We start from the raw sequence: 11,076 nt of genomic DNA, 5'->3' as shown, positions 1-11,076 counted from the left end.
TATTGATGGCAAAATATGTACAAGTGTGCTTCATACCATTGAATGATAGATCGTCCTAAGATTGGTAGAGCCCCCCAATAAGAATTTTAAAACAGAAATCAAATGATGTACTGCATGTGGCAAGTCTGCTGCGCAAGACCTCTTTAGCGCCTAATAAAATGATGAATTAATAATAATAAATAAAAAGTGCACAACTGTTCTTAATATGATTCAACTATTAAATTGTATGGTATGGGAATCATATGGCAATAAAACTATTAAAGACATACATATATAAACATGTTTATTAATAAAAACAAAAGGTAGAGCCATAGGATCCATAGGATCCTAAGGCCTGGCCCTTCCTAAGAGGGCAAAGGGCTCTTGAGACTGTGAAGGCACAAGAAGCAGTGCCGGAGATGGCCTGCTGAGGGGACCACTGGAGGCCTTGAGCCGGCCTGGGTGACGGACCTCAGGGAGTGGCCCCATGAACACACCTGTAGCTCCCCGTGGGCTCTCCCGGTTAGTCCCCGTGCAGGTACAGGGCCACACCTAGGGCAGGAACAGAGCTACCAGCTACATGAGCCCGGAATCAGCCCTTTAGTTGGGATAAATCTCTTAAGATTGCAAAAAAGGATACACCGGGTCCATGGAGATCTCTGTGGGGTCTCAACTGGGCAGTGAGGGGCTGACAAGAACCCCTGCCCCCCAGGTCATGCTCCCTCACTTCTCCACTGCACCGGTGCTGCCTGCCCACTCGCCATTCTCTTTGCTGGTGGACAGCTGGCCTCACTTAAGATGTACACCTTGAGATGACCCTGAACCCGACACCAGAGGCTCCCCCGGAGTCACCCTCTGCTGGGGGGCGTTCAGGGCTCTGCTCTTGCTCCATGGCGGGCCCTCCTTATTCTGTCAAAATCAAACCTACCCCCAAGGCCCCGGCTTCCCCATCCATGAGCACCTAGCTCTCTTTCCTAAAGCTCCCAGCACGGTGTGTGAACACCAGGTGCTTCCCACAGACACCCTGGCGTAGGCTGTGCCTGCCCTCAGGGACTACACACCCTGAGCATTCATGGGGGGCACTCCCCAACTCTCACCCAACGGCCCCATCTCTGGAAAGAGTCAACCTTTCTGGAGCGACACCATGCCTGGTCCTGGTGATGCAGGGCTCAGGTACCTGCCTGGCTAATGAGACTGTTGGGAGGTTCGAACCCACGTGTTTCGGTAAGCGGAGAGGACATCGGCCCCCACAGAGATGTATGTAGCTGTTGTGAGGTGCCGCTGTGAAGTTCCTTACTGCTCCCCACATTTCTTGGCTGCTGGGCCTTTTCGCCCCCAGAGCTACTGGGTGACCCTGAACCACGTCTTTCAGGTAGCGGGCTTGTGCTTCACCTTTGCGCCATGACGGCATAAAGGTTACAGCCTAGAAAGCTCCATAGGACAGTTCTACTCTCTCTCGTGGTTTTGCTGGGAATCATCAGGATGGCCTCACTGGTACCTCAAGGCAAGAACAGCAGGCTGCCACACTGAACCTGGAATCTGGCTTCAAACCTGCCTCACTCTGGTCTGGTCCCCATGGGGAGTTGGCATGTGCACCCCAGAGAGACTGGATTAGTCAATCCTTATGCATCCACAAGGCTCACCCGGGGGACTCTCGTTAAGATGCAGACACTGGTTTCGGTCCATCTGGGGTGTGGATACAAGTTTCCAGTTTGCAGCCTTGGCTGAGCGCAGTTGGGCCTCAGGGCAGCACTCAGGCTTCCACTGACAGGTGGGCGGGGGCTGCAACCCAGGTGCTCAGGCCTGGAGTGAAGGCCGGGCAGCAGCTATGAAGTCCCAAGGCCCCCTGGTAAGCAGCCACAAAATAAGAGCAGACAACACGTCCCACTCACATACGTGATTTCATTTGATCCTCACAACAGCCCTGTGAGGTAGGTAGGTTACGAATCATTGTGATGCCCAGTGCACAGACGAAGAAACCGAGGTGGCTCAGGGAGGTGCGTGGCTCACGCAGTCACAGAGCACACGAGTGGCTTCCAAGGCCCAGTGTGTTCTCCAAAGTGAGGCTGCTTGACTTGAGAAGCACCGGAAAGACGGAGACACAGACGCTTTGCCGAGAGGGAGAGACAGGGCAGCAATGATGGACGACATTTCCAAGTTCGGCTTGACTGTGGCCAAGCGTGCTGCTGTGTGGCCAAGACTGGGTTCTTCAGAGAGGCTTCCCGGAGTCCTAGACTGACTAGGGAGACCTTTAGATCCCACTGAACTCTGGGGAAAGTTCTTATTGCTAAGAGACCCAGCTTTGCGCAAGGCCCCGCATACCACCTCGCCACTCAGAGGGCCCGACTACGGAAGACCCCTTGCTTGTTCCACGTCCCGTGGGCACCTGTGTCATCAGGACTTCCCAGCTTTGTCTGAAGGGCCCTCATCAGGGGGGAGGACTCTTAAGCACTACCAAAGCCATCTTCGCTCCAGGGAAGAATCATGATGTGCAGTTTGGGGCCTCTACTGCTCAGCCTCCACAGGGCAGTAGTAGCTTGGTTTCTTTACCCCAAGGCAGCCCCTGGATCGGTTATGTACAGAGCCACGAGGGCTGGGAAGACCCCCTCCTCTTGAACAGTGTCTTAGGGGCCGGGAACTCTTCCTAAGGGCACCGCCTTCTGTTCGGACCACCCTTAGGCTCCTTGCTGTACACCGGCCTCCCTGGATCTCCCCAGGGGCACCTTCTTCGGCCAGCACACACACAAAAAAAACGGTTAAGAGAGATGCGGGTGAAGCCATGCCATTGAGGAGGGGAGGAGGTCAGTGTCAAGGTGAGGCCGTTCACAAAAGGGGGTTGGCTCCCAGGGGGATGGACGGGAATGGGCTTGGTTCAGAAGACACGCCTCCTAAAGGCTGGGGGGCTGCATTCTGAGCAATCATATTTTCGGAATAAGGGTCTGGCCTCAAAGCAACTATTTTGAAGGAGGAGACACACATCTGGGTGTGAAGAAAGATCTGGAACCCAGACTGGCATATGGAAGAGGCGGGAGGGTGGGTTTGGGTTCGCTAACAGGCAGGAGCTGCCTTGGGGATGGCCAGTTTCCCCTCGCCCCAGCTTCTCCAGCAGGGACAAGTGACTGCTTGGGGGCTACCCTCAAACGGTGCTCACCGCTGTGCTGGGGGGTGGTGGTGGCAGGGACACACCTAAATGACCTCTGAACAATTTTCTAACCCTGAGATTTCAGAATATAGTTGTTAAGAATGACCTGTTTCCGTCATCCCTCGCATGGAGGGGTGAAGGGTGACAAACGTCATGTGACAGGTCCGATGATCGGCGCCTTTCATCACACTGACTCCACAGCCATTTGCGTCTGCGCACGGACAGCCGCCTGGTTCGTTCTGGAGACAGAGACCCCAGACGCCTACCTTTGGCTTGGTCCTCCAGGCCACGCCACGCCTCCCCACCCCCAGCTCGCTCTCTTACCCCCAGCGCCGCAAGCATAACCCTGAGAACAAACTTCAAAGAACCAGACCTAGTGATCCCGGACGCACGAGTCCTAGGTCTGGGCGGGTGCTCGGTGTCCTGGGGAAGTGAAATGAAACGCATAGCCCCACCCCATTCCCTCTACCAGACCGGCACTCAGGGCACTGGCCAATGGCCCAGAGGGAGACGGAAGCCACCGCACAAAACCACTGAGACCCCTCCGTCCCCGTCAGGAAGTCCTCCTGCGGCCTCCCTGGTAGACGTCAGCTGACGCGTCACCGTCATAACAACCGCCCATCTCCAGCTTCACACCGGAGGAAAAGGGAGGTTGTGTTCAGAGGACACGACACGTGGATTGCACGACACGTGGGCGAGGGCATGCGGGGGAGCGAGTCTGGCTCCATGATGAATGCGTGTTAGGATAGGCCACGGCCTCACACCACGGGTGGGGTACTTTGTGAGGCTCTGCTGTCATGGACTTCTTGGCCCCCGCCCCCCCACCAGAGTGGCGAGGGTCCTTTTACCTGTACCTTATCAACCGGATAATCTTGTTATTCATAAAATCCAGAGCATGAGGGTGAGAAGAATCGAGGCAGAAGCCAGCGCTCAGAGCGATTTTCAGCACCTCCTCCACAAAGACCTGGAAGCTGTTGATCTGCTTGTTGGCCGGCACCACCCACAGCCTCTTGAGGTTCTGCTTGGTGTATTCCTCTTCTGGCAGGCCCTCCACGCTGGCCACCCAGTCCAGAGTCACGTGGTTGGGGTCCTGCAGGTGGCTCGTGACGGAGGAGAGGTTGCCATTGGAGCAGTAGAAGAGCTTGGAGCCCAGGAGCTTGAGGAAGAGGCAGGAGGTGCTGAAGATGTTGGCGTTGAAGACCTCCATGTTGGAGGAGGAGAGGCTGTAGATCTGGGGTGCCTCGCGCACCGTGAAGTGGACGGTCTGGACCCGCCTGTTCAGCGAGATGTTGAGCATGGCGTTCTTCTCGGCCGTGGACAGCTCCACCTCCTTCTCCTGCAGCGCCTCGATCAGGGGCTGCACCTGGTAGAAGTCGGCCTCCCGGCGGAGCAGGCCCATCTCCTGGAAGTCCTCCGGCAAGTCCAGGTGGGAGGTCCGCAGGAAGTTGAGGATGTAGCGGAACACTTTGCCATCCCGGTCGATGAAGCAGTTGCCCTGGCTGTCCCGCTTCGTGGGCATCTTCCCGCTGAACATGGCGCCCAGCATGGAGTCGGGGAAGCTGGTCAGGGTGGCCAGGGAGGTTGTGTAGAGCTTGCCTCCGACGTTCAGCGTGATGGGGTCAGACATGGCAGGAGGTCGGGGTGCTGCCCAGTAGTCCTGGAGAGGAAGGAGAGTGCGGGATGACCGTTACCCAGCCAGGTGTGGGCAGCCACAGTTCTCTACTCCTTACTGCAAACCAAGCCTCCACTCCTCTCAGCTGGCATCGGGAATCGATACTTGATAAAGACATTGGGGGGGGGGGGTGTTGACTGGTATACTGTTTAAAGCAGGGGTGGGGGATGCCTGGCCTGCGAACTCCTCCATACCAGTGAATGTGACACAGCTCCCCAAAGGGGGAGATGCAGGCCCAGCTGCCGCATGCGGGGTGAGCTCATGGACTGCTTGACCACATCTAGCAGGCTCATTTTTATTGATCATTTTTTATGGGCCATGAATAATGTTAAAAATATCCAAGGGGCCCTTGGCAGTCAAAAACATTCCCCCCACCCCTGGTCTAACGTGTATTAGATTCACTAGGCAGTTAAAACAAACAAACAAACAACAACAAAAAAACCCCCAATAAACAGAGAAGGAAGTCTTGGTCCCATCCTCCAGAGATGCTGTTAACTGGTCTGGAATGAAACCCTGGCACTGGTCTCTCTTGCTGTCTGATTCCAATTGCTCAGTTAGAATCGAGAGCCGCTGGTCCACAGAAAGAAGGAATGTGGGCCTGGGTTGAGCGCAAGTTACATGCTTTCAAGTATACGGCATCTGTTTGTCATGTCATTGCCACCCCCAGCTCCCCACCCCAAAGGGAAAATACTGCCATCCACCCAGCCACCCACCTCTGTTGTGTCGACAAAGGAAACTGCATCGTTTCCCTCCCCAGGCTCAGGGAGGTGAAGTCCAGGGCAGGATTCAAACCCAAGTCCCTTCCTACACAGGAATAATGTTTAAATGTTTACAAGCCAAAGACTGGTACACGCTAAATACCCTTGGGGTAGGATGGCATGCTTGGTAAGGTGGAAGGTCGGCCGGAAGAGGAGGAAAACCCTCAAAGAGATGGGTGCCACCCAGAGGCTAGGAGACAGAGAAGCGGCACTGAGGCCACGAGACCGAGGGGTGGGCTTCCTGGCTGACTGGACGAGTAGAGCTGCCTGCCTTTGGGCATTTCTCTGCACTGAGCAGCTTCTGGTACATCTCCCCATAGCCGCGGAGTCAGAGCTTGGGTCTCCAAGCCCCCCTTTCCAGTGGCAGTGCCAGGTGTTTCCATCACCACACTCCCACAGGTCTCACTGGGAGGAGACAGGGCCGGGGGGCAGACACTGCCTGAGAATTGCACGGTGTTTGTGGTCATGTGGCCATGAACTGCTGGAGCTAAAAGCCCCAGTGTGTACCCTGCTGCCTCCTGGACAGCCTCACCAGGATAATCTACAGGGCCAGAAGCCTAACAGAGAACTCATTTTCTCCCAAGCCCGCAGTGGGCTCATGTCAGCCACCCACTGCCTGTGCTCAAGGCTCCAGGGCAGGGTGGGTGGTGGGGGCTGCTCCTGCTCTCCATCTGGGTCCTTGGACTCATCCCTGCACTGCCTCCTGGGCTCAGGCTTGCATGCAGGGAGCTGTCTGTTTTTTAGTTTGGGTCCAGAGGGTGATTCGTGAGTTACCTGAAGGGAGGTTTCTTTGTTACTTAGCAGCCCGTATCACCTCAATCTTCCTCGAAGCTGCCCCTCGCCACCTGGGATGCTCTGGCCCTTCGGCCAGCCCTGAGCACACTGCCACACTGACTCCCCCGCCCTCTGCCTGTACCACCCGTCCCTGGCATTCCCAGCTTCTCTGCCGTTAAGCTTCAAGGGCTCATCCAGCCAGAGGCACTGCTTCTATCGGGCTGTCCTCAGCCCGCCCCCTCTGGATGAATGGCTCACCTGTGGGCGTTTCTCCGTGCCTCAGACACACCTCTCTGCTAGTTGCCACCATCCCGTCAGGAGAGGATTTCTGCTGCCGACAGCTCGCTCCCCCTACCCTTCTGCTTTTATCAAAATGCGGACCCCTGGACAGCCATAGGCTTGAGGCACCTTGACCCGTAGCTCACATCACACAGGGAGATCAGCTCACCACGAATCAGAGCCCTAACCCGCAAACCGAGACCTAGGGAGAACCTTTGTGACTGCGGTCCACGCAACGATTGCCGTGATAGGACACACAAAACACAAACCACAAAAGAAGAGACAAATGATAAAGTGAACTTAATCCGAATGAGGACAGGGGGGTGGAGGGTGGAGGGGAGTCTGCTCTTTGAAAGACACTGCTAAGGAATGAACAAACAAGCCACACGTAGGAGACAATACTTGTAACAAAAAAGATGGCCAATGAGAATATCAAAAAAACTCAAAACCCCAGGCTGAGAAAACCAACCACCTAGTCAACAAAAGACCTGAACAAAGGCTTCAGCAAGGACACTCGGACGGCAAGCAAGCCAACCAAAGTATGTTTGACACCGACTGTCGTCCGGGGCATGCAAACCAAAACCATTTCGATTGCTTAACACAGGTCGGAGGGTCGAGTCCACTCGGAGAAACTCAGGGAGAAAGGCCTGGCAGCCTTCTTCTGAAAAGCCTGCCACTGAAAACCCTTGGGGCGATGACACCTTCAGAACGGCTCCAATCAAAATTCTTGACAAGTGCTGGTGATGCTCTGTGAGGCAGCTAGTTTATGTGCCAACCTGGCTGCTAAACACATGTGGGGTTGACTGAAGGGTGGAGTGATCAAAGGCTCGGTGAGCCTTGTCTTTCGAGTTCTCGGGTCTCTTGCTTTCTGATGGCTGGACCAGGGTGCAGCTGCCTTAGTCGGTTCCCTGCTTCAGCTGGCAAGGCTCACTTCCTGCAAGACATCCCTAAGGAGAAGCCACATGGACCTACCCTGATGCAGCCCTGAGTGCTGGAGCACCCGTGGGGAGACCCCTGCCAGGGCTGAGATGCTTACACCTTCACTGACTTGGCTTTCCTCCTGCAGTTGGCATCATTGCGTGTGTTTTGTGAGATGGAGGAGGACTTTGTGGATTGGTGTCGGACATATGGGCTAATATTGGACTTGTGGGCTTGTGCAGCACTGGGTTGGGAGGTTTGATTGATGCGCACTTAACCGTTATATAAAACTCTCTCTTATACACGAGTTTCTGTGGATCTGTTCTCTAAAGTACCCAGACTGACACAGATACATAGTTTAATTCCCCTCTAATCGATAATGTTGGACTTGTGGGCTTGGGCAGCACTGGGTTGGGAGGTTTTCTTGATGCTCACTTACCCTTTATATAAAACTCTCTCTTATACACGAGTTTCTGTGGATCTGTTCTCTAAAGTACCCAGACTGACACAGATACATAGTTTAATTCCCCTCTAATCGATAATGTTGGACTTGTGGGCTTGGGCAGCACTGGGTTGGGAGGTTTTCTTGATGCTCACTTACCCTTTCTATAAAACTCTCTCTTATACATGAGTTTCTATGGATTTGTTTCTCTACAGTATCCAGACTGACACAATCTGGAACCCTCACCCATGGCCAGCGAGAGTACCACTCGGCACGGCTACTGTGAACACAGCTTAGTGGGCTTTCCCGCAGTGGAACACACAAGTATCACAGAGCCCAGCAACCCCACTTCTGGATATTCATCCGAGAGAGAGGAAGACATGTTCGATGGGAAAGGCTGTCTGTGGAGGCATTAGGTTGGCTCGCTAGAGAAGGAAAACCAAGGATGGTTGTATGAGGGTGTATATAGAAAGGGATTTCTATCAAGAAATCGCTTACATGGGTGTAGAAGTAGGTGAATCGAGTCTGGTTCAAGTCTGTAGGTTAAATGTGAGCTGGAGGCTTCTCCTAAGTCATGCAGCTGCAGGAGCTGAGCAACAGGAAGTGGGAAGATGAAGCAGAAGGGCCACAGGCTGGTAGATCAGAGCTGAATGAATCCAAGGTCACCAGTCTGCTGCTGGCTGCTGGGATCCGCAGGTGACACAACAGATCAGCAAACCAGACACAGAACCCAGATCCAGCAGAAGGCGATGGGGCAAGAAAGAGCTCAGTGTCTCTCCTACAAGATTCCGCCCCCCCCCTGCACCCCAGGGAAGTGTCATTAGATCGTGACCTGATTGATAGGTGGAGCTCTGTCCCTACTCTTATCTGACATAAAACTCTAATCATTATAGATCACTTCTTGCCAACTTGACACCAGTACACACTCTTTAATCATAATCTCCAAAGACAATAATAAAATCATACATGTGCCTAACATGATACAACTAACATGCACACAACTGAAAAAGCAGTAACTCTATTTTGATCTTATGTTTTATAAGTGAACAAAAGTGTTAGATGCATACAAATAGGAATTACTCATAACAATTACAGTCCTCATTTCTGCAGCTGGTGACATGGATGTAGCTGGTATTTATAACCACCTTCTTCCGCTACCCATCCCATATTCCCTTTGCTCTCAGCAATTACCTCAGCGACTCGTGGTTCTTTGCCTAGTGGGGGAACCAAAGCTGCATTCCTAAAGAGTCTTGGCTACTAGTAGTCATGTCATAATTGGGGTGCTATAGTTTACCATTGATTTTAGTCACAGGACATGGCAGTATGGCCTATGGAATCTCCTAGACTCTAGAAAAATTCATTTTCTTCCATTAGAACCCTACTAATCCTGTTTCCCCATGGTAGTCAGATTAATCATGCCACTCAGTACAGTCACACCCTTCGCTGTCTGTAGATCCAGAGGCATGAGGGGTCCAAACTGGCCAGCAGGCCTTCTTAGCTGCCAGTCACTGGAATCGGTGATGGGTCTCCAGGTGGGAGCACTCCTCCCTTTGGGACTAAGACCTCCAGGCCTTTAGAGCACAGGGTCCCACGGACAGGAAGCAAACATGTGGTCAGTGGGTCATGAGGAGTAACAGTGAGTGGTGCTATTCCCATCACCCCCTTCTGGCTCCCAGAGCCATGAATCATGGAAAATACATGGAGAAACAACACCATATATTGGAAGCTGGTTTAGAGCATATACAGTCTCCTGGAGAGCAGTGCCCCAATTTTGCCAAGTGTTGTCCCCAAACGGGCACCATCATTGTGTCTGTAGACATCCCGTCCATTTTTCCCTCAGGTCAGCTGCTTTATGGTGATGGGGAACGTGGTAAGACCAGTGGATTCATGAGCGCGAGCCCACTGCTGCGCTTCACAGAAGGTGACGGGGGAAGAGAAAGTTCAATTCTGCTCAGGGTCTCGCTTACTTTTACAAAAGCCGCCTCCCCTCGAGAAAAAAATGAGGTATCGCCAGGTGCAACTTGATTGATAGGCTATGATCACCCTTACCTTTACCAGGGTACAGCGAGTTGACAGAAAATCTAACCATCACAATGGATGTTTACAGCTGCTTTATTTATAAACGTCCCAAATGAGAAACAGCTAGCATGGATATCGATAAACAAACTGGATATAAACATACATGGGGATACAACTCAGACAGATAAAGGACCAAACTCCCGATTTACTCTATAGTAGATGAATCTCAAAAGCTTTACGTCAAATGCAAGAAGGCAGACTCACAGTGACACAGCGTAAGATGCTACTCTTGCAACATTATGGAAAAGGGAAACGCTTGGGGGCAGAAATCAGATTAAGTGATGGTTAGGGGCCCAGGGTGGGGAGCACTGTTGATGCACTGTCAGAGAAGCACTGGGCTACTAACAGCCAGGTCAGAGGTTCAAATCCACCATCTGCTTCGTGGAAAGAGAGGTGAGTCTTAAGTTCCTGTAGAAATGTACAGTCTCAGACACACTGCGCAGGGTTTCTGTGAGCCAGAATCACAGGGGTGAGGAGGAGATTGGCTACAAAAGGGAGTGTTTTGGAGCGATGGAAATATTCTGTATCTTGATGTGGTAACAGCCAAATGACTATGTTCTCCAAACCCCAAACCCACTGTCAACGAGTTGATTCTGACTCGTAGTGACTCTATAAGACTGCCAAATTCATAGGGAATGTACTGTATTTAATTTATACTACCATAAACTAGGAAAATATTGACGACCCAGACCTATTACTGAATCATAAAATCATTAAGAGTGGGTCGTGGCCAGTTTACATATTGTAGAGTGAAACTCTGTTATGTGTGTGTAGATGAATTAGATCAGGACCTAACATACATTTTCATCCTGTGGGGCAGGATAAAAAAGCTTGTGGGAGGAGGAAAAGGGAAAGAAAAAAAAAAGATGTGTGGCGGGGGAATAGGGCACTGACCCACCCAAGGGGAGGGTATTGTTTGTGTCTCCACAGGGAAAGAGGGACCAGACTTAAAGCCAGTGCCAGGCGAATGCAGCGTGCCAGCAAGGAGTGGGGAGTCAGTGGAGGGGCCTGAGGGCTCGGCCCCCATACCAGC

General features: G+C 52.6%; 1 protein-coding gene across 2 annotated transcripts in view; it reads right to left on the bottom strand.

The window, feature by feature from the left end:
- Positions 1-1,861: 1,861 nt before the first annotated feature.
- The window catches only part of KCTD21 (potassium channel tetramerization domain containing 21), a 16,832-nt gene continuing 7,617 nt past the window's right edge, over positions 1,862-11,076 (bottom strand). For both annotated transcript variants that reach the window (XM_004708852.2, XM_045293183.1), the window contains exon 2: positions 1,862-4,778. In XM_004708852.2, the coding sequence (XP_004708909.1) occupies positions 3,966-4,748 (783 nt within the window). In that variant the 5' untranslated portion in view covers positions 4,749-4,778 and the 3' untranslated portion in view covers positions 1,862-3,965. The remainder of the gene's footprint in view (positions 4,779-11,076) is intronic.

This window comes from Echinops telfairi, unplaced genomic scaffold (genome assembly GCF_000313985.2).
Source record: "Echinops telfairi isolate 266 unplaced genomic scaffold, ASM31398v2 ScPeMD7_1713;HRSCAF=2227, whole genome shotgun sequence".
Lineage (NCBI taxonomy): Eukaryota > Metazoa > Chordata > Mammalia > Afrosoricida > Tenrecidae > Echinops > Echinops telfairi.
The sequence above is the reverse complement of the archived record's forward strand: the minus strand, read 5'-3'. Positions and strand labels throughout refer to the sequence as shown.